The sequence below is a fragment of the Anabrus simplex genome, chromosome 3 (genome assembly GCF_040414725.1).
Source record: "Anabrus simplex isolate iqAnaSimp1 chromosome 3, ASM4041472v1, whole genome shotgun sequence".
NCBI classification, from domain to species: domain Eukaryota; kingdom Metazoa; phylum Arthropoda; class Insecta; order Orthoptera; family Tettigoniidae; genus Anabrus; species Anabrus simplex.
The window spans coordinates 4,788,398-4,813,541 of NC_090267.1; the positions used below are offsets into that span (position 1 = coordinate 4,788,398).

At 37.2% G+C, this 25,144-nt stretch overlaps 1 protein-coding gene across 1 annotated transcript in view; it reads left to right on the forward strand.

The window, feature by feature from the left end:
• LOC136865917 (zinc finger protein OZF) overlaps window positions 1–25,144 on the forward strand; it is a 93,031-nt gene that overhangs the window by 14,410 nt on the left and 53,477 nt on the right. The window contains exon 2 of the mRNA XM_067142460.2: window positions 11,486–11,608. Coding sequence (XP_066998561.2) covers window positions 11,543–11,608 — 66 coding nt within the window. The 5' untranslated portion in view covers window positions 11,486–11,542. The remainder of the gene's footprint in view (window positions 1–11,485; window positions 11,609–25,144) is intronic.

Sequence of the window (25,144 nt, forward strand, 5' to 3'; positions counted from 1 at the left end):
CTTAGAGGCTAAGATTTCATCTGCTTCTTTCCTTCTGTTCTGGTCTTTGTATGTAGCGTAAGCGATATCGTGTTCTTTACATGCCTTATCTAATAGATTTATTCCTTGATCACCACGCTTAAGTCGTTTTTCTAACTTTGTCCCAGGTCCACAGAATTCATAACCTGGTATGTGCAATTCTACTGGTAAATTATCTATAGCTTTATTAAGAACTTTGCCTATTATTCCTCCTTTCCCTACTCGTTTACATGGAGCTGCTACAACGTTGCGTCTTCGACGCAGCATACTCAAATAAGAGCTCCTGCTATCAAGTGTGTTGTTATATACGAATTACATTTTTACACGATGTGCAACTGTTGAATACTAAAAATGTATGTAAGTTTATTTTTTTTTCTTTTTTTTTTCTGAAAGGTAGAAAGATATATATATATAAGAGAGATATTTTTCTGCTCTCCTCATTTTACAGCGACATGGCGTACATTCCTCGTCCGTTAAATTTAAAATCTGAGGTAGATCGGATAAGGACTTTCGCTAGATAGCGTGTACCGTGGATAGACCCCTTAAGTTTAGCTAAAGCTGGATTTTACTTCACGGGATACCTAGACGCAGTTAAATGTATTTTTTGCGGAATCGAATTATTTTCGTGGGATAAAGATGATGATCCGTTAACAGAACATAGAAAATGGTCGCCTTCTTGTCGGTATATGAGAGGTTGTGAAGTTGGCAACATAGTATTAGATCACTATAACAGGACAGCTCTTCCAGCACTTCTTAATACTACGTGTAGTGTGATGCACGAACCATTTTGGAACTAGATAAGTAAAACAGAAGGTAAAAAAAGTTCGTGTTTATTTAGTAATCAACAATAACTTTGAGAAAAAAGAAATCCACTGTGCACTCGATCGTTGAAAATTATCATCATCAAAAGAAAGTGATGGTGAAGACAATAAAACAATCGATATCTTTACCTGTTGCAAATCTGAACGACACAAAACGTTCAGTAGGAAAGAAAAATAAACATAGTAAACTGTTGCCGGACACAATACGCTGTCTCATATGCGGACCATCGAATGCAGGGAAGACTAATGTAATGATTAATTTGTTATTGCAACCGAACGGGTTACGTTTTGAGAATGTGTATGTTTACTCAAAATCATTGTCGCAGAAGAAATATATTGAGCTAGAGAAGCTTTTAAAATCTATTAAAGAAATAAAATGCGAGTTTTACTCTGATCGTGAGCAAGTAATACCGCCAGAAAAAGCTCAAAGAAATTCCGTGTTTATTTTTGACGATGTAGCAAGCGACAAACAGCAGCACATGAAAGACTACTTTAGTAGAGGTCGACACCATATCGTGGATGTTTTTTACTTATGTCAGACCTATTCCTGCATTCCCAAACAACTTATTAGAGACAACGCTAATTTCATTATTCTGTTTAAACAAGATGCAAGAAATCTTCGGCATGTCTACGACGATCACGTGAACACCGATATGAGTTACAACCAGTTCACTGATTTATGTTATCGTTGTTGGTCACAGTCGAAATTCAGCTTTCTTGTTATCGATAAGGATAGCGAAATAAGCAAAGGTCGATATCGAAATGGATTCGATATATTTTATGTGATATAAATACGAGAGTGTATACATTAACGAACTCATTTTCGAATTGTTGAGTAGAGAAAGAACATCACGATGGCATCAAACAACAGAACCAGTAACGTGTATGTAACGCGACCATCATCACGTCATGATATTGCTACTAAATCATATGTAGATGAAAAAATGATGGTTAATACAAATTACGTAACATCAACATCTGACGGAAACTTAAGTATTCATGGTAAACGTTTAAAGAACGTCGGCAATCCTATAAACATGGAGGATGCTTGTAATAAAAATTATGTGTTAAAAACCGTTAAGGACAGTATAAATAAAGAAGAAATACAACGTGACATTTTAGATCTTAAAAATGAAATACATGACATATGTGAACTAGAAGAGGATGCAGTTGATTTTAAGAACAAAAGGCTGAAAGGAATAGCTCCAGCGATGAATGGAAACGAAGCAGTTTCGCTTGACACAATGCGTACGCACACTAACCATGTGCAGAGAAATTTAGAGAAACGAGTTAACGACGTTTCTGCACGCATAGAATATGTTGATTCTCTTTTACGTGATATTGTGGATGATCACCTTCCTGTAACTGACAATATCCTCAACATGAACAACAAGAGAATATCGGGTGTGGCAGATCCTGAAGAGGAACAAGATGCAATTTCGCTTTTATTTTTAGAAAAGCATACAAAAGGTAGACTACTACAAGTGAATGACGATGGATCGATAGATATGCAAAATAAACGAGTAACAAACATCGGCAAACCTATTCATTCGACGGATGCGATTAATAAAGCATACCTGGAAAAACATTCAGCAGCGCGTGAAGAACTCGAAAAACTGAAGAATGAAATAAGCAATCAACAGAAACTAAACGTTGATGGGGGTGGTACTTTGAGTATGGAAAATAAGCGAATTACTAACGTACATAATCCGTTAAATGAGAAAGATGTTGCAAATAAAGTCTTTGTAGAACAGTATGCAGCTGCACGGAGAGAAGTTGACGAGTTAAAACTTGTCGTATCTAAACTTCAGAAAAATTCTCTGCCAGTAGAATCTAACGGAGAATTAAATATGAAGAACAAACGAATTACAAATGTTGATTCACCTATCCACGAGCAAGATGTTGTTAACAAACAGTATTTAGAAACGTTTGCAACTGCAAAAGAAGAGTTTGAAGTGATGAAAAAGGAACTGCACAAAAAACCAAGAAAAGCTCTTTTTCAAATTAACAGTCTACCGTCAAATCAGTCACCAATATATATGCTACAAAACTGTCGTCTTATGTATAAGCTTCCCTACACGGGTACACTTATACCGTTAACAAGTACAGGTGGTTCTCTGGTATATGCGATGATTAATCACGTGAACAATCCAATCGAATTAGAAGTAGGTACACCAATTGCTGTAAAGGAAGGTGATGAAATTCAATTCCGCCTAAAAGACCCAGAACAATGGAATACTAACGATCTTCCGCTCCATATACTCTTTGAATATACTATATATGAGTAAAACAATAGACGTTACGCTTCAGTTTAAAAAATGCAGGCGAACATAGTGGAAAAAAGTCGTGTAAAGGATAGACTAGCAAAATTAAGAAAAGATGTAAAAAAAAAATAAAACTCTCTTAAAGCAGATATGGCTTTAAACCAACTAAAGTTAGAAGAAACATTTAAACCAATAACTGCACCATTAAATAAACTACAGCAGCTTACAGTTAACTCGAATGGATTAGTTGCAAAGAAAAATCGAAAATTAAATAGTTATATAAGTGATGAGGCAGAAGAAGAATCGGAAGAAGAAGAAGAAGAAACTCTGGACAGAAAGGTTACAACTCTCCTGCAAAATTATCTTAACCCACAATTGAGACACAAAGTTGATAGAATATTCGGGGTTCGAGTAGTTCATGGAGAACACTATTTAGGGAGAAAAAAGTACTGTTTCGCGATAACAATCTTATAATTGACAATTTTAACTATCCTTTAACTGAAGGTCTCCTTGAATTAATATTTCAGAAAGATCCGGACGCACAGTTGTATGATGATAAGGATCTGTCAGCTTACAGTCATATATTAAATTACACTAACGTGCACAGGAAACAGTATGACGCAGGCAAGCCAATGAGAGGCACGAAATCGCTCAAATTTCAAAAAATTATCAAGCCATTAGTAGAAGATGCAAAAGTGAAAAAAGGAAGGAGCACACCAAAATTTGTAAGTGTACACAAATACAAACGTACAGGAAGAGGATCAAAAGTAGCCAAGTGGAAAAATGAACAAAGAAAGAAGATCGAATTAGTTCACTGGAATGATCCAAACAGTCTAGTGGAGAGATTGAAAAAGTTAATAGCATCTAGAAGTGCTGGTCATTCGTCACACGAAAACGAAATCTTGTCAATCGAAGAAGAACTTCGAAAGTCGAGGTACATCGAATAAATGAACACTGCGCGGTGGGACGAACTTCCGTTCGCAAATATATTTAAAGCGGTTAGATTCTCAAAGGATATTTCAGTAATCTATGAAATTGGATGTGAAGACAGAAGAAGCAACTGGCAACAACTGGCTATAGATCGACTGCGATTCAAGAAACGAATAGACGACACAGAACGAATTCTTTTACCTATACTTTATGAACAATATCAGAGAAGAAATAGCGAAAGAACTCCACGCTCCAGTGCGAAAGAATTTTGAAAGACGGAGCGTTATTAGCCGGGGGAGAGATGATTTACATCAAGCGGATCTTGTTGATATGTCTCTGTTTTCGAAAGTTAATAGTGGATATAAATACATGTTAACTGTTATTGATGTTTATTCAAAGTATGCCTGGGCAGTTCCACTTAAAACAAAAACAGGAAACGAAGTAGTGGAGAATATGGAACGCATCTATTCAAAATGTAAACGCTATCCAAAACATCTGCAAACTGACAGGGGAAAAGAATTTTATAATAAGATTTTTCAACAGTGGATTACAATAAGAAAAATTAAGCACTATTCGACAGGGAGCAGCTTGAAGGCAAGCGTAGTTGAACGCTTCAATCGAACACTGAAGCAGTGGATGTGGAGGAAATTCTCGGCGTGCGGATCATACCACTGGCTTCGCATGCTACCAAAACTATTAGATGAATATAATAATCGAAAACATCGTACGATTGGTATGAAACCTATAGACGTCACAAACAATCTACAACAACTTGCTACTGTGTACAAATTACGGGAAATGAAGAAAAAGAAGTCACCTTATCCACCAAAATTTAAAGTAGGTGACACAGTACGAATAAGTAAAATTAAGCGATATTTTACAAAGGGCTATACTCCTAATTGGAGTAATGAATTATTTACTGTAAGAAAAGTAAAAGAAACATCACCGAGAACTTACTTGCTTCACGACTATCAAAATAAACCAATATTTGGTGCGTTCTATGAACAAGAACTGCAGAAGACAAAACATCCTAAAATATACCTCATTGATAAAATTTTAAAAAGAAAGAACGACAAAGTTTTCGTATCGTGGCTAGGATTCGACGCCACGCATAATTCATGGATTCCGAAGGAATATGTATTCTAAAAAAAAAATCAATAGTAAGTACGCTAGTATAATATATTTTTAATTTTTTACTCTAATGTCTGATAGATTTACCATCTTATAGTGTCCTCTCTCTATTGTTGCAGACTTCCCTTGCCCAAGAAACTGTGCTGTTTGTTTTGTTGATGACAACGTTGGACATTACCTCAAGCAAGAAGATATTTCCACCTCAACTCTGCATAATTAATTCGAAACATTTGTGTAACATGTATCTTAATAAAATATAATAAACAAAATTTAACTAAAGATAACCTCTTGTAATTTTTTTAATATTAAATTCCAACCTTTTTCCTACTCCTTTACGTATCTGTGTTAGTGCGACGTAAAAAAAAAAAATTATATTTAATTAGTTTATCTTCCTAAGAGCAGAAAAGAAAGCAAGATAAATAAAATATATTTTTGCACTCACCTATAACAGTTCAAATAAATTAAATTCTCCTCCTCCTCCAGGATCACTTCTTAATCTTCTCCTATATAGAAAGAAAAAGTTAATGTAAGATTAAAATCTTTCGCAATCCGACAATAGACGAAGTCTTGAAATTTAGAAAAAAGTTAAAACTCACCAAAAATATCGCCATCACTTCCGTGATCGTCCATTAGCTCTCTTAGTTCTGCTAACATCGCGTTGCACGAAAAGAAACTAAATTTGTGGATAAATAATATATTGAAGTTCGGGCTTTCGCGCCGTAACAAAATACGTGTATGCAGCCTAACGAGAAGCCGAAACTCTTCGTTAGTCATATGCCGAATTCTGTTAACGATCGCTCTTTCAAATGAGCCCTGCACTTCTACTATATTATTTATCTCACACATTTCCATTAATCTAACTATTTCCCGCAGCGCGAGAAGCTTTTCAAAGAGAGTTTCTTGGACGGACGGCATTTCGAAGGCAGTTTGAAACTGTAACGTACCTACAGCAAGCGATCGCAGTATATATACCTGTTCTAACGGTGATATGTAATTTGAAAAAAAAAAAACCAACTAGTTTCAAAAAACCTGCCTGGATACAACATCTGCTAGTAAGCTGCGTAGCGATCCGCACTTGAGTTAACGCATCCTCTTTTTTTGTAGCCTTGATGAAACCGTGGTCAAAGCACGACCATGACCAGCAATGACCGCGAAAGAAGTAAGGCGTTAACCGGTTTATGCGAAAGCTGCTTGCAGAAAACATCCGGGATAGATATACACTACAAAGGAATGTTCCGCTTCAAACATATGTCTACAAAATAATAATTTTACACACAATAAAGTTGCGTCTGGTAATATAATGTGAGATTATCTTACACCTAGCATTAAAATTTTTATATAAAGCAAGTGAATTCGCTCACATCTAGATGAGTACAAGTTCGATCCTCCTCGTTGCCAATCATAAAATTATTCTCTCTAGTTCGCTATTTTAACACTAGGTAACTGCTAAGAGAAGTGTACTTTAAAGCTAACTGGAGTATACACCATGTCAGTGTGACGTAACGTAAACTGTAGCACACTATTTAAAAAAGTGTGTGAATAAATATTAAGGTATTCTCTTTGTTGACAACAGTGTGTGCGTGTCATCAGTCATGGAGCGACAAGTAAAGAATGAGTTTGGTGAGAAGAGAAACCGTAACATCCAGTGTCAATGTGAACTTTGTACACCAAGTATTAAACCTGATCCTTTACGTACAATATATTTCTCATTAGTAAGTGAGGCTATTACATCATACTATACACATGGCAGTTTACTTCGAATGCCACAACATCTAATTCGCTATTTACCATCTGGGTTTCTCTCAACATATGCCGCTAAAGATTTAGATGAAGCATGGGAGAAACTACCCTACTATGTAAAAGCAAAACTGGAAATAGCAGTTTGCAGCCCGTGTGTCAGACATTATTGCTACAGAGGACAAGACGAGGTTGATGGTTTTGACGGAGCGATTCCAATGATTAAAGACTGTGAAGCATGTAAGAAAGAATTTAATCATGTATTTTGAACTAACAGGTAAATAAAACAGTGTGATGTTCCACTTATTATTCGAGTTGCTTGAATAATTCATCCTAACCTATATATGCATACACATATTTTTTTTTCTGTTTTTACACCATCCAAATGCTATAACCTTGAATCCTTTACCAGATTTTATTTTTCTATCCTCAAATCACCAACCTGTGTAGGTGTGACAAATTATAGCTTTCACTCACACACTGTCTCAATTCAGAGGTTGATTAAGAAATAATTCGTAATATTTTATTTAAAAAGAAACCATGCTTTACAGTTTTTCAACCAATATTTCAGCTACGTGGCAGCACGTTCTTTTGTTTTGTTAAAACACTGTCGTGTTTGATGTCTTTGTTCACTGAAGTTCTTTGCTGTTGTTCTTTGCGGTGAATTCACGCACCCCTAACCGATTCATTAGACGATTTATTATTTCATCTTCCGTGCTAAACATATATATTCGATATAATTTTTGATGAGATAGCACATCATGTGTTTGCCTAACTAATTTATTAGTTCAGAGATCATAATGCATTTTTTTTGTGTTAGCCATCTTGGACAAAGATAATAAGAAATCACAGACATGACACTCTCATGTATGAGCTGTTTGACCTCGATGAGTATACACAGTTGCCGACGTATCCAACAAAAATGGCGAGATGTTTTTGTTTTATTCCGTATGTAAAAATTCATACTATCGCGTTCGTAACAACGGAATGTCTTACTCAACCTCTGATTTCAGACTTTATCCGAGTTTTTTTTTTTAAATTTGTTTTTTACCTAGTACAATGATATTTCATAGATGACATTTATTGATGTAAGGTTAGTAAACAATGCGTGTATCTATCGTCAAGAATTACAGCTAGATGTGCATCCTGTTGAAAAAATAATTAAAGGTAAGTAGTCATGAAAAATATTTTTATTATTTAATTAAACTAAGCACTTTTGTGTTGTCCTTCACTCATCACCAACCAGTTAGCTAGAGTTGTTACTCGCTAACCTTCAACAGACCAAAGCTGGAGGAGAGGAGCGATTCTTTTTTACAAAAAAAAAATCTCATATCCTGTTCACCTTTTGGGCAGCAAGTAACCTTGTCAAGCAAATCCAGTTGCTGCAATTATTTAACATGTAGCTGTCTCACCTTGAGCAGTGAGAGAAACTCCACCAAGTAACTTTTAGAAGCAAATCTACTCACAGAACCTTGTCTTTCAAGAAATATTTACCTCTTACATAAAGACCTCTGGGTAAGTGTAGTTAACATTTCCTACATGCACCCTAACAAGTAAAAAGAACTCTGCAAAAAAAAAATTATATAAATTTAGTACCATATCTAACATGATGATTTTTGTCAAAATGTCTTTCCTGTCACCAACATAAACATTTCAAGAGGTAATCACATAGGCAAGTAGGGTAGAATATTTTTTTTTTTTGATAATTGAGCTAAGCACTTTTATTACACTCAATAGAGGATCTTTTTTTTTTAATCTCTACTAGAAGAGTGAGGTTAATAGTGAACTTGTTTTGGTCTTACAATACCTTTCAGTAAAAAGATACTCAATTACGCACCAAAACAAGTGATGTCACCTATCACGCCCACCCACCCTAAGCATAGCAGTAGTAAGCTACCGCAAGGAGCGACATTCCACACTTGTGTGTAGCCTTGACAGCGAGAGGCGCCCCCCGCACGTGCCTTGCCAAGTGAGAGGCCCCTTCAGGGAGTGAAGCGCACGGGGGCATGCGCAGTGGCTGCCGCTGGTCCAGAATTCTTCTATCGAAACTCTGGTCCAGCTTTCTTCTAGATCCTCTACTAGGGTACTTACAGGAGTTAGACAAGGCTGTAATCATTCACCTTTGCTGTTCGTAGTTTACATGGATCATCTGCTGAAAGGTATAAAATGGCAGGGAGGGATTCAGTTAGGTGGATATGTAGTGAGCAGTTTTGCCTATGCTGACGACTGCCGAAAGCCTGCAGTCTAATACCTTGGAACTTGAAAATAGGTGCAATGAGTATGGTATGAAAATTAGCCTCTCAAAGACTAAATTGATGTCAGTAGGTAAGAAAATTCAACAGAATTGAATGTCAAATTGGTGATACAAAGCTAGAACAGATCGATAATTTCAAGTATTTAGGTTGTGTGTTCTGCCAGGATGGTAATATAGTAAGTGAGATTGAATCAAGGTGTGGTAAAGCTAATGCAGTGAGCTCGCAGTTGCGATCAACAGTATTCTGTAAGAAGGAAGTCAGCTCCCAGACAAAACTATCTTTACATCGCACTATTTTCAGACCAACTTTGCTTTACGGGAGCGAAAGCTGGGTGGACTCAGGATATCTTATTCATAAGTTAGAAGTAACGGACATGAAAGTAGCGAGAATGATTGTTGGTACAAACAGGTGGGAACAATGGAAGGAGGGTACTCGGAATGAGGAGATAAAGGCTAATTTAGGAATGAACTCGATGGATGAAGCTGTATGTATAAACCGGCTTCGGTGGTGGGGTCATGTGAGGTGAATGGAGGAGGATAGGTTACCTAGGAGAATAATGGACTCTGTTGTGGAGGGTAAGAGAAGTAGAGGGAGAGAAAGACGACGATGGTTAGACTCTGTTTCTAATGATTTAAAGATAAGAGGTATAGAACTAAATGAAGCCACAACACTAGTTGCAAATCGAGGATTGTGGCGACGTTTAGTGAATTCTAAGAGGCTTGCAGACTGAATGCTGAAAGGCATAACAGTCTATAATGATAATGTATGTAATGTATGTATGCAATAAAGGTTAGCTTTCTTGCCTGCCTGGATGGCATTTACATTACGAGATATTAGAATCATTCCGTATTGACAGTTTTCACTTTACAAAGGAATTTAATTTTTCCTCCTATTCAATAAATTACTCCATCTTTAGATAGAGTAATATTAATCAAACATGTTTTGGCTCATTTGAGCCATCTTCAGTGAAAAAACGTTAAAAAATGCATAATTAATTTTATAACAATATTGTTAAAGCACAATGAAAACAAGTGAGAAAAGAAGTGATACATAATGAAATTTAATCAGTGAGTGGTTTTGGTAAGGTTGAGAACCTCTTAGTCTACATGTGCAGTGTGTTACATGAAAAATGAGGATGAAATCACAATACTAAAATTTAAGGTGTCAGTCTGTCTTCATTGAGAGACAATCTCAAATTGTGTGTGTGACTCGTTGTGGAAACCGACAATGAAGTTCAAATCTGTTCTTCAACCTCTGAAGAATTGATATTCAGTTTAAATTGGAAATTGAAAATATTCACATGCTCACGTTTTTTGCACTTTTGATTCGGTTGGTCTGAAGCTTTCTAGTCATACTTTGGATTTACCAGGTTTTATGATGGCATAATTTTTGTCTGTTTGAATAGTCAAGGTAGACTGCCAGTTCTTAGCAGATCTGTGGTAAATCTGGACATAATGCATCATAACTGAGACTCTGTATGTTCGAATAAGCACGCCAACTGTTTTAGGATATTGTTCATGAGTAGTACATGGGGTTGTTACCTACTCTCCCTCTATTGAAGACTTCTGTTATAACATTAGTAATATTAGAAAACCAATGCTCATCTTAAATACAGGTAACCATGTCATAAAGAAGTTTCTGAACATCTTATTACTGTTGAGTATTCATTGTATGAAAGTGAAACATAGGTAAATGCTGACACATAAAGAAATAGAATAGAAACTTCTGAATTGTGATGTTACCTAGATGTGTTAAAAGTTGGATGGACAGTTCAAGTCACAAATAAAGAGATAGTGAATCAGGTTTATAAGAGGAGAAAGATTTGGTAAAAGTTGACATTAAGAAAATATTCATAGGATACATGTTGAGAAACCCAGAACTCGTACTTATAGGGTAATAGGACTGATTAGAGCAGTTGGAGGATATAATAGGTGTGTAGAAATGAGTGAGTAAGCAAAGGATACTGTGATGTTGAAGATCTCTATCAAGCCAGTCTGTGGGCCACGAGAGTAGCACCGGATATGGTGATATGGACATCTGCATCAAACCAGTCTATAGGCCTGGAGGGACCTCCGATAGTGTAGTGACGTTAGTAGCTTCTCACGAAGGTGTCCATGGTTCAGTCCCAGCCAGTGCATGTGGGATGTTTGAAAGAAAAGCCATGTCTCTTTGATGTGGATTTCTTGCAAGACTAGTGGCTGTATGGCTATGATAAACAAATTGACAATCACGGGAAGCTGCAGGGATGTATGCCTGCTTATTTTGTTGGTTTATAAACTATGACTTTAATAATAGTAATATATGTATTTAATGTTTCTTGTTTCAGTAGACAGTGAGTTGCCGTAACTTTCTCCTCAATTTCATGTAAATACATCTGTTGTATGAAATGGACCACAAAATTGAGATCAAGGACGAACTAGTCTGGTTTGAAGGAACTGCAGGTTCATCTTTCGTAAGTATCATTCCAGATTATTTTACTGTGACTGGAATTCAATTCACAATTCGGCAATTTGTTTAAAAGAAATTATTGCCAATATTGGTAGTGAAATATCATAGTATTCCACGTTTTTGGTTGTGAAATACAGGGTTATTCTAAATGATTCATCACACTTTAAAACCTATAATTGTTCAAGTATTTCATCTGGAATCATGTTTGATACATAACAAGAAACATAAACTCTCCTTGAAAGTAAATCTGCAGGTGTCGTCCTCTCATCTCATGACACATCTGCGTGGTGGTCTGTTGGGGCTCCTGCACATTCTAGGATGTCTCTTTCAATGGCCATTGGATGGGTACTGATGGCATTGTGCATGTTGTACATTTTTGTTACTTAATACTTGTTATCTTCAGTGTCAAAATAACTGATCTGGCCCTGTGGTCTTGAGATAGAGCACATATATCTTATCTACAGGGTGTCAGTTTGGTTCCCAGGCAGTTGAGATATTTTTTAACCTGAAACTGAGGTCTGGTTGGAGATCCACTTAGTGCCATGGACTTTCTCCTCTTTATTTTATATAAATACTGGCGGTGACTTCTAGGTCACTGTTTTTAGCAAAATTGATGGTAACTCCTAATTTCACGAGATGAGCCATTCAAATCCACTCTTGCAGTATTAATCATTGTATATTATCTTATTTTGCACCAACAGATTTTCTCTACCGAGCTCGATAGCTGCAGTCGCTCAAGTGCAGCCAGTATTCAGGAGATAGTAGGTTCGAATCCCACTGTCGGCAGCCCTGAAAATGTTTTTCCGTGTTTTCCCATTTTCACACCAGGCAAATGCTGGGGCTGTACCTTAATTAAGGCCACGGCCGCTTCCTTCCCACTCCTAGCCCTTCCCTGTCTCATCGTCACCGTAAGACCTATCTGTTAATAAACTTAACCATGATAGGTTAATATTGTGTTTGGTCCGTATTGACTGGTCTGAATGTACAATATAACTATTTATAATAGTTTATTTAAATCCGCCTTGATCAATACACTCATTAAATGAAAGAAACATTATTTATTAAACCATACATGTTTCAGGAAATCTCAACCATTCCCTTCATCAGTGGTTAGATAACCACTATTTAACCACTGATGAAGGGAATGGTTGAGATTTCCCGAAACATGTATGGTTTAATAAATAATGTTTCTTTCATTTAATGGGTGTATTGATCAAGGCGGATTTAAATAAACTATTATAAATAGTTATATTGTACATTCAGACCTATCTGTGTCGGTGCGACGTAAAACAACAAGCAAAAAAAAATAAAAAATTTTCTGTTACTTATCTCACTGGTTACAGGCAATGTTGGCATGTGCATGCGGATTTTCCTAATTATTCAATTTTACTCTTCATTTCTGCTGATTGACTAGATTTTATGTCATCAATGGTCAATACTGATAAATGTTTATTTCAAGTCATATAATGGGTCTGTGTGTTATTTTTGGTTTTTAGTTTTTAGTGACATGTTATATTCTATCTGCTTACTCTCACTATATCTTCGTCTGTTCTCTTGATTTTAATAATTTATTTAAGAATTTTTTTTACTTCCTGATTTGAAAGTTTGTGGAGCCAGATGGAAGTTGAACAGTCAGCTTGAGATGAGGGATACATTTACCTGACCTTTAACAACTCTGTTGTGTTTTTGTGACATGATCCTGAACATCCAATGGCAATGGAAGTCACTGAATACCAATGGGAGGAGGATGATGATAATACTCCTCTACCTGGGCAGTTAGTAGTGGGATAATTGAACACTTTTAATAAGAAAATAAACTCCATCCAAATTTTGAAATGATTAAATGGATATTCAAATAAAATGATCAAATGAGTTTCAAATATCATTCAGTTGTATCGCGTAGAATAATTGGATACATCAAGAAAGTTTTTCGTTTAAGTGTGTCAGGTGAATAATCGATTGAAATGAGCTAATAGGTGAACTCTTATGGAAAATAGATATACACTTTTTTTTTCAAATGAATCCCCAAATGTTGAAACAAAATGAGTGAATGAACAGTATTAATTTTTATTATCTGTAAAATAAAGTTCCTTATTTAAGTAAATGCAGTCATCTGAGCATATAATGGAGGTAAGCTCCAGTACTACTAATTTTAACTAGCAGCGGGTAATATACTCGTACCTACTTTAATTTTATGTCAAATGGCAAAAGGAAATTGTATTAGCTTTAATATCATAGCAAAGTATTTTAATGATAATGACAATAATGGGTTTCTTTGAATCCCTATTTTCGCACTAGGCTGTACCTTAATTATGGCTAGCCCCTTCTGACTGCATTGTTGCCATAAGACCTATGTGTGTCAGCGTGACGTAAAGCAATTTGTAAAACAATAATAAAAATGCTCTCTCTCACCAATCATCATTTTGCCCTGTGGGTTGGTGTGATCGAATAATACCATGGTATCCCCTGCCTGTAGTAAGAGGCAACCAAAAGGGGATCCATGGGCCGTTATATTATTTAAGAAAAATCTATGCAAGTAATTGATAGGCAGTCTGCCACCTGGGCAACGGCCCTATGTGTATACCAGTAGTGATTTATTGATGATTGATTGATATATAAGTGAGTGAGGAAGGTTTGGTGACCACAGGGCCCTTAGCTAATTTTAGCCATAGCTTCAGCTCACTTATGCCTGGCTCTGTGCTCTCATCCTTCCTGAATGATCTTCCTTAGCCAACTCTTGTTCTTTACCAATCCTGACAGTATTAGGTCCTTGTCTTCCTTCGGCCATGTCTTCTACACCTTCTATTTTACCGTCTGATTAGTATTATGTACTTCCTCACACCTGTATCAGATGGTATGCGTGCATGCATGTGTATTTTGGCAGACAGAGTATTAGTAAGGTCCAAGCCCATGCCAGCCAGAGTTTTCTTTTCTAGCGACAGTATGAACTACACCCTCTTAATTATACTCTCGTAGAAATTGGAGATTTTGAAAGAAAAACTTCGAATAAGGATTGGATTATTCCATAAAAAATGGGTAGAGTTTGTGGTTTTATCATTTGTGATAAGTGCAAAATATGTTGAAACATTGTCACTGTATGTGCCTTCATTTTATATGACCCCCCCTACGAGTGGTTTTTAGCAATTTTGAATTAGTGATAAAATGCAAAATTATTTCAAAATGTGAAATTATACAATTTGTGTGAAATAGACTTGAAATTCTCGGTTTTAAGCAAAAAAGCATATTTTAAAAACATTGCAATTTTCTTAAAAATAAGATATATGTTGTTATTCATTTCAGGGGAAATAATTATTACAGCTCCTTAAACCTTTCAGTGTGTGGAACATCTTTCAGCTACCAAAGAGAATTGCAAAGAACTACCAAACATCTTAATACACTTTAAAACACACGTGTTCATTCATTTTGTGTTGACCCTTGATCATAGTCGGTTATTCTTGACATAGGTGTTGAGTAGTAGTTCTGTTTTAAAGTATGTTAGGGATTTATTGTCTGGTAGCCATGGGTAGTAGCAAGGTGACGATCAAACAGCGTGCCAAGAGTTACAAATCGAAACATTCTTATGTAAGGGATGCAGATGTATTGATGTGCCAACTTTGCAATCAAAGGCTTGAATGGAAGAACAAAAGTTGTTTTAGATAAACACTGCAAGAGCAGAAACCATGTGCTACAAAAGGAGCGATTTTTTCCCAACCAGCATGTGACAGCTGAAGAGTTGCAGAAACAATACGAAGCAAGAGGAAATTAAGGTGCAATTTAAGCAGTGTATGCTAAAATGCATAACTAATCTCTCGTAGCCCATGATCGTCAGTGATACTAACATATTATTCAATGAAGTGTGTAATTCGGTTAATTCTGAAGTTGTGGTAAGCTACAATAACAAATAAATAGAAAGGCAAAAAACACAAAAACCGAGAAACAAAAGTTCATTGAGGATACTGTGAAGATGTGCCTGCAGACTAATATCCCCATCCACAAGCTGGACCATCCTGCTGTACAAGACTACCTTGGAAAGGAAGTGCCTATTTCTGATATATTTTTGGGTGTTGCCTATATGTGAGTTTGAAATACATTTATACCATTTTGAGTGGTATAGCCTAATTTACTGTGAAATATTCGTAAACTAGTCTCCCCTCCTCCCCCCCCCAAAAGAAAGGCAACCACATCGATGGTTTTTTGAAGTATTACGAATGCTGTACAGCCATGTTGAATTTTAGGTTAGGTCTCTTAAACTTTCAACCAAAAGCACGTGGATGCATGTTTCCTAATATGACGACTTCACATGGTATTTTAGGCTGAGTTATTCAAATTTTCGAGCAAAAGAAAAGCAAACATGGATGGATGTTATTTTAAAATGATGCAATTTAATAGACCATCTAGGATATAAAATAATCACTTGTATTCATGTATATAAATGGAAGTTTATAGGGAAAAGCTTCAAAACTCGTTGAGTGATTCACTAGGCCACCACTGCGTCTCGTCCCGCAGTGTAGGGGGCAACATATCTGCCTGTCACCCGGCGGCCCCAGGTTCGATTCCTGGCCGGGTCAGGGCTTTTTAATTGTAATGATTAATATCCCTGGCCTGGGGATTGGTATTCTGTTACATCCTTAATCTTCCTTTCCTCACACACAACATTCCACACTACCGCCATTCCAATTACATGCAGGTTCATACAATATGGTGCCAGTAGGGGCAAAAGATCCACATATGTCGACACCCCGAACAAGTAACGTTATAAAAAAAGGTTAGCACTGCAAAAAATGTTTAAGTATTTGTAATCGAAACAGACTTTCAATGTATAAGGTCGTGTTGCGTACATATAGTATGTGTTGAAGAGATGTTAAGTACAGAACAAAAATGGCCAGCCGGACACCAGTGGGATCTGAACCCACAACCTCCCGATTTCGCGTCGGTTGCTCTACCAATTGAGCTATGGTGGCCTAGGCCATCTTTGTTCTGTTTGAAAGGATCTGAGTATTTGTCCTTACCTCTAAACTTAATTATGATTATGATTAGTGGGTTTAGCAAAATTTTAATGGCCCCATATGTGTTTCCCAGGATCAGCAGAACTGCAGAGATTATGTTCAACGATGCAGAGTTTCAGAAAGGGCAGAGGTGAATGCTGTAAATGCAGATGGGATGTCGGACAATCAAGGCAGATCTGTCTTTCCTCTTCTATTCAGGATGATCATGCCAACTGCAGAACAATAAGTTTACTTGGCAAGCTGTTCATTTTAGGATACTGCCAATGGGACAGCATCACTGATGCTCTCAAAACCTATAATATTTGTTATCCAAACATGCTGGGTGTAGTGTCAGACTCTGCCAGATGCATGGGTACATGTTTCCAGGCAATACGGACAATAATTGCAGACCATCTTCTTCACCTTCAGTGCGTTGCAGATAAGTTGCATCTTGTCGGGATGTTATTCTCAAGGAACTGTCACAGTTGAAGAATTAAGTTTCAAAACTTAAGATGGCTCTTTTCCACTGCAGGAAGTTGAAGAACTCCTATGTAATTTCTTTGCAAGATAATTTCTCTGATTTTAATGCACTGTTGTTCCTAGCTCTTGTCATCATCTGATGGAACTCTTAGTTTTGCTCAGTCCAGTATCTTGACAAGTACTTCACTCCCCTGGTAGAGTCCTTTAGCTCTCTTGATGAGAATTCCCTACATAGCAGTGGGCATTCGGTGTTGGATATGTTTAGATATCAGGATATGCTTCCCCTGCTGAAAGTTCAGATAAAGTTTGTTTCACAGATATCCGTGAAAATGAATACATCACTCACAGTACTAGAGGGATTGTCCTATGCGTATGCTCACAAGTTATGGGATGATTTTTCCACTATTTAATGAGAATTGAAGAGGTGTGCTGACGGATGGTTTCCATAGGAAACCTGCTGGAGAGTTGCAGAAACAATACAAAGCAAGGGGAAATTAAGGTGCAATTTTAGCATTTTATGCTTAAAAGTCCATGAGTGTCAGTGATATTAACGCATTTTTCAATGAAGTATGTCATTTAGTTAATCCTGCAGTTGCATGGCAAAACAGTGCTCTGGCACCCAAATCACTTGTCTTTGAAGCGTAAGTTGCCACTTTTTAGAAGTGTCACTGTCTGTCGAGGGCTGCAAGGCATGTCACCAACAAATGCTGCAGAACATTAAAATGAAAAAGAAAAATCACTGACACTCTTCAAATGTTGATGGCACTTAGGTTAGAGCTTCGTTCCTTTGCCTTGGCAGCACTGCAGTGCATTTGGGCCCCTACGAACAGTGTCAATGTAGAGAGGTTTTTTAGCAAGTACACACAATTGTAACTGATAGATGGTCTTGCATGAAGGAGGACAGCTTTCGAACAATTGGCATGTTGTACTTCAATAATCATTGAAATTCCTCTTTTTGCAGGTCTGTTGTACTGTGATAAATGAATACATTTAGAATAGAATTTTTCACATTGTAGTTGTGTTTGTAAATATGCATGTTTGTGTGTGTTAATACTTCTTGCAGTCTTATGTTGATGTTTGTCTTATTTTCCACTATGTATTCAAAACTGCATGATGAACAATGTGTGATTAAAAAGTATGATTTTACTCCCAACTGTTGCGTGTGCCATTTTGCAAATTATGCCTATTTATAACCAATTTACTACAATACGCTAAATTTTAGAAGTATAGATGTGCAAAATGCTAAATTTGAAAATCAAAATGCTAAATCTCTTTTTTTTAAATGCTATGAACCGCAAACTCTAGAAATGGGGAATGCAATGATGTAAATGATTTATAAAACAATAGTTGTGATTTATGAATAAGTCCAATTAACCTCTTATTACATCAGATTACTTTTGAATTTCAACATACTGTACACAATATTGCATGTAAGAAAATCTTATAAAGGACATGAGCCTCCCTGAGTCATTTGTTAGATATGGAGCAATAGTATTGCTTGACATGGCAATTTATAAGCAAATTATCACAAAATAATTTTCCATTTAGTGTGTTAGATGTATGAGACAGGAGAAGTCTCATTCGATTTTCGGCAGAATGTTGTTATACCTATTCCCCAGAAAGCCGGTGCTGACAGGTGTGAAAACTACAACACCATTAGTTTAGTATCTCATGCCTGCAAAATTTTAACACCTATTATTTACAGAAGAATGGAAAAACAAGTTGAAGCTGAGTTGGGAGAAGATCAATTTGGCTTCAGAAGAAAAGTAGGAACACGTGAAGCAATCCTGACTTTACGTCTGATCTTAGAGGATGGAATCAAGAAGGACAAGCCCACGTATACGGCATTCGTAGATAAGAAAAGGCATTTGATAATGTTGATTGGACCAAGCTATTTAAGATTGAAGGTGATTGGGATCAGATACCGAGAACGAAGAATTATCTACAATCTGTATAAAAATCAGTCTGCAGTTATAAGAATTGAGGGCTTTGAAAAAGAAGCAGCAATCCAGAGAGGAGTGAGGCAAGGCTGCAGTTTGTCCCCCCTCCTCTTCAGTGTTTACATAGAACAGGCAGTACAGGAAATCTAAGAGGAATTTGGAAAGGGAATCACAATCCAAGAAGAGGAAATCAAAACCTTGAGATTTGCCTATGATATTGTTATTTTATCTGAGACTGCAGAAGACCTCGAGAAGCTGCTGAATTCTATGGATGAAGTATTGCGTAAGGAGTACAAGATGAAAATAAATAAGTCCAAACCAAAAGTAATGGTGTGCAGTCGAACGAAGGCAGGTGATGCAGGAAATATTAGATTAGGAAATGAAGTCTTAAAGGAAGTAGATGAATATTGTTACTTGGGTAGAAAAATAACTAACAGTGGCAGAAGTAAGGAGGACATAAAATGCAGACTAGCAGAAGCAAGGAAGAGCTTTCTTAAGAAAAGAAATTTGCTCACTTCAAACATTGATATCGGAATTAGAAAGATGTTTGTGAAGACTTTGGTGTGGAGCGTGGCATTGTATGGAAGTGAAACATGGATGATAACTAGCTCAGAAAGAAAGAGAATAGAAGCTTTTGAAATGTGGTGTTACAGAAGAATAATGAAGGTGAGATGGATAGATCGAATCACGAATGAAGAGATACTGAATCGAATTGGTGAGAGGAGAGATACTGAATCGAATTGGTGAGAGGAGATTGATTTAGCTAAATTTGATGAGAAGAAGAGATAGAATGATAGGACACATCTTAAGACACCCAGGACTTGTTCAGTTGGTTTTTGAAGGAAGTGTAGGTGGGAAGAACGGTAGGGGTAGACCAAGGTGCGAATATAACAAGCAGATTAGAGCAGATGTAGGATGCAATAGTTATGTAGAAATGAAAAGGTTAGCAGAGGGTAGGGTGGCATGGACAGCTGCATAAACCCAGTCTATGTACTGATGACTCAAGCAACAACAACAGCAATTTATTCTATGTGATAATTTGCTTATAGTCAGCTTCAATACGGACCAACCATGAGAATTGTCTCTTGCAATGCAATTTATGTTATAAGCGAGTTCAGTAACAGGAGCTAATGCGGTGATGCAAGGACAGAAAACGGGCCATGCTGAGGTGAAGACTCTACAGGGAAGTAGCAAGATATTTTGTTGAATAATTTAAAAAAGAAGGTGAAAACGCGGACCTTAAAAAGTACTTTTGGTGCGGTACATTTTGAAGGAAGGATACACGCGATGTGCTACACCATATTCCTTACAATGGAAGTTCGATATTGATGCCTTTCCCTTCTTCTCGGAGCACACTTAGCACCTACAAGATGATCTCCTCTGCGGCCATCGTTTAGAACTTTTCACTTCAAGGTGAGGGAGACGTGCAACGCTAGTAACCGGTCTGCCAAGATTAGTGGATGGTAGTTCTGGGTTCATGTCTTGAGCAGCATGTATTAGATTTCGTTGAAGTAGCTTCTGAAACTCCTTGTGAGACAGCTTTCCTTCACATGATGTGTGAATGATGGAGGTATTCAAAATAACTATGTTCAGCAAGTGGAAAATTGTTTCTTTGTGAACTTCCATGTTTGGTGAGAAATATCATAACTATTGGCCATATGATCACTCTTGTCACAATAACACATATGTGCATTGTAGCTCTCGATTATTCCAGGCTTCGATGCAGTCTGAGTGTCATCCATAAAGTGACCAGATGGTGGGGGATCATGCATGTTAATTAGCAAATACACCTCTGTCATATCTTTTCTGCTTATTGTAGAGATTTCCCTTCACTTTGTTGATAATATCTTCCTTCTTCAGTTTGAAATCTTTAGGTCTGAAATTTTTTGGCATGTTATTATGGTTATGTTGGACGGTGCCGCAGCTGTTTACTTTTCTTCCACGTAAATCTTTGAAGTGGGCAGGAGAGGGAAAGTGATTGTCTATAAACAGTTTATGGCCTACACCCTGTACTTTCCTTGTTTGCTGCAGAAGTGTTCCATGCGTAGAATTGATGTTTGCTGTGCCGTTTTGCCATTATTTCCCAAGGTGGACCATTATATCGTACATGTGACAATTTCTGTCGCAGAGCTTGTGCATTTTATACTAAAACACGTATGTTTTTTTTATGTACTGCTTGAAGATCACTCTGCCTTCGGATAGGCCTATCAGTTCATTGGCTGCTAGGTGTTCTCTTGGGTTCTAAACAGAAGGAAATTTTTCATTATGGTAATTGAATACATTTCGTATTTTTCTAAATTGATCATAACTGGGGTTAGTCTTGTCAGGTGGGTGGTCATTATTTTCAAAATTTAGGAACCTAATAATGTATAGAAAGCGGTTACATTTTATTGTCTTCAAATTCTTGTGTAGAGCAGTAATCCTTCAGTGTGTCTCTCTGGCAGTGACCCATCTGGACAATTATGGCCAAGGAACGGTACAGTTCATGCATCTGAATTTCTGTCTGTTTATGATCTGCACCTAAAATCTGAAATGTGTAACAGTTAGTCTCTCCAAGAAGTATTCCGAAACATTCATCGGTAAATATCAATTGAATATCTGAATTGAAATGTTCATTCCGTAAGCGAGATAATACAGGGGGAGAGCCGGTAAAGAGGTACACATTTGCTTTTTCTCCGGGCAGTGTGTCCCTCCATTCTGAATCACCCACATCACTTTTACTCTCACTTCCACACAGAACACTGTTCCCAGGTTATTCTAATTCAGATACGTTTTATACATCTTCATTGGAATCTGAGTCCATCAAAATTTCCCGCACTTCGTTCTGACTAACAGAATGGAAAACTCTTGCATGTCCAGCCATGTTTACTGCTTTTATGGAACTAATTGCTTTATGTGTAGTGGGAAAAGCAGCCACCAAAATCTTCTGCACATTTTCGTAAGCCATAATTCATGGTATTGCGCATTGTAGTGACTCATATATTAGTAACAAAATGAGTGGATAATTTTCATAAGACAGAATTCATGGCAAAGTGTGAGATAAATTACGTGGTTGATATATCAACTGCTGAACCTTTTGGCCGGATTTGGCTATGCTTGAAATTTCGGTCGCTTGTCCTTTTCGAAGGGTAATTCTCTGGTTGATATATCAACCGCTTGTCCAATAAAGGTTAAAACAGGGGATTAATCGCAACGACCATTTTTCTTCATTGCTTTAACCCCTTTTTTAAATTTCTATTGACCATTTACACATCTTCCTGGCTGGAGAAAGAACGACTATCACAAAATATCATTATCATCAGTGCTGCCAACTCCAGCGAGAGTCTTTCTCAAGTCACTTAATGACAGAATTTCAAGTATAATGATTAGTGACTTTGCCGTTTAGGGTCAATTCTGGCAAATTTTAATCTATTACGTGATAAATTCCGTGAGTCAATTAGCCAATATTAACATTGCAATTTGCGTGGCTGCATGATGCAATATACACAAGTAATGGCATTTGAGTGCATGACTCATTTGCACGTGCAGAGAACGAGTTTGTATCATTTTCAGAAGACTTATCACAGACCAGTACCCACCCACTTCCTGGAAGGGAAGGGAGATAGGTAATTTTAATTTCCCTGTGACGAGATTGATGAGTTGATGAGAACATTTGTTTTTCTGCACAATGGAAATAAACTTGCTTCATTGCCAGTCGCCCATTCAACATCTCTTCGTGAAAACTATCACAATTTATCTATGATGTTGCAGACACTGAACTACAATGAACACTGATGGTTACTGTGCTGTGATTTGAAAGTGTGCAGCAAGGAGGACATACAAAATACCCCTGATTTCTGTGTGAGTGGGACTCTCGGGACAGGGATCGTCACTGGTTAGTGTCTGAGTGGCCCAAGAGGAAACTGTTCGTATCTGGAGAAAAAACATTGTAAATCATCCAATAATTGATCCTCAAAATTTTAAATATTAAATTGGAAATTATGAAGTAGTATATGAGGAGTTTGGATAGAAGCAGTCCCTGCCTTCAGTACGTCTTTCAAAAATTTCCATGGCTGCCGGATGCCAACGTTAAGGAAAACGTTTTTGATGGCGCCCAAATTCAGAAGCTTATGAAGGATCAGACATTCGGTACAACGATGGACGAAACACAGCTTCAGGCATGGGAATCATTCAAGGATGTGTGTAACAAATTCCTGGGAACTACCAACAGATTGTGGAAGCCATGCTGTACAACTTCCAGAATTTGGGTTGCCGCATGAGCTTAAAATTACATTTCCTCCACAGTCATCTGGATTATTTTCCTGGAAATTTAGAAGCATTCAGCAAGGAACATGGCGAGCGGTTACATCAGGATCTAAAAGAAATGGAATGAAGGTATCAGGGGTGATGGAATGTCTCCATGATGACAGATTACTGCTGTCGTGTAGTGCGAGATAACACTACTGAGGAACACAAACGCAAATCAACACAGTATTCATTCACACCAAAATGCAGCAAACAATAGTGTTCTTGTAGTGAGATTCATATATTTTAGCAATTAACATGCTTCTTTTTTGTATATTCATTGCAATTTGATCATGTCTCATTAAAATTACATATATTCTCTATTATAGTGTTTTTTTAATCAAAATTACAACAGTATGTCATACGTGGATTTCAAATAGCAAAAGGCTGTACATGGTAGGCCAAAAGGGTTTACATATTTGAAATCAGCACACTTACATTAGCGTAAATCACGTCTACAACTTTCGCCGGGGAGACTTTTTTTTTTTCGCAGGCCGATGTTATTTTTTATTTCCCACTCGTAACTCCTGTCTCGATGATAGTAAGTCATAAGTGTACCAAGTTTTGTTGAAATTGCTCCAGTGGCTTACGAGGAGATGTGACAGTTACATACATACATACATTCATCTGTGTTTTGGAATTCCCCTCCCTTTATCTTCATCTAAATTCTTCATGTTTTATCTCTTTAGTTTATCTTGATTTTACTTCTCATTTCTTGTACATATCTCCTCCCTGATCAGTCTAATGACCTTCTTTATGTCTATGCTCCAACTAATGGATTGGAGTCCTAAAACACCGTAGAGGGAGCAAAAATAGCAATTTCTTCTCAGATTAATAAAGTGTTGTATGAGGAACTATCTTTTGTCGTACTGTGTTTTGCGGGAAATTCGCCAAAGTGGAAGGAATTTTTTAACCACGTATAAAGAACAGTTTCTGGCTGACCGAGCTTTGCGGAATCATTGTGAACTTTCATTTATTCTTGATGAACAGTAATAAAGGATCATGAAAAATTACAGTAATTTGTAAGTCATTTATTATAAATCTTTATCTACTTATTCATCATCATCATTTGAGGAATACCTCTCCCTTTATCTTCACTTTCTTTATCTCTTTAATTTCTGTTGATTTTACAATTTTTTCCGAGAAATGTTGGGAAGAATATACAACAAAAGAGGGTGTAAGTGGCAATAAAAGGATGCTGTATGGACTTATAAGAAATAAGAGGACAGAAGGAGTTACCACAATGGTGGTGAAAAAGGAAGACGGGGAACTGTTAACTGTTTTCTTCTCCTATTTCTGTTTGCTGTTGAGAGATTTCCTTTTGCTTTCTTCTGTTTGATCTCAGTTCCATTCTTGCCAGGCTGTCTTCTTTTCCACCACTATCCTCACTTCCTCATTCCACCATGGTGTCTCCTTTTCTCTCACTCAGCCGTGTGGTTAGGAGCGTGCATCTGTGTGCATGGTTAATCCATTCACTGCCAAACCTGTATATAAACGTTGTTGAACGCAGTGCCTCGTCCACTGAACCCGTATATATACGTTTTTGTGCAGTGTGTACGAGGTGCGGAGACTGCGCTCTTCCTACTCCGCGGTCGCATGGAGGGAGGTTGTCATTGGAATGTGGTTGTCCTTGTTGCTTCCTGAGCAAGCACACTTCGTTTCGTCATTCTACCTGTTTTAATTTGCTTTTGAGAGTTGGTTGTAGCGGACACTGTTGTGTAGTCGTGCCGCGATCATGGTGCAGCAGCGCTTTAACCTGAAATTCCTAGTGAAATTAAAGAAATCACCCATGGAATGTTTTCAAATGTTGAAGGAGGTGTTTGGTGACAATGCTATGTCATGTGCACGAGT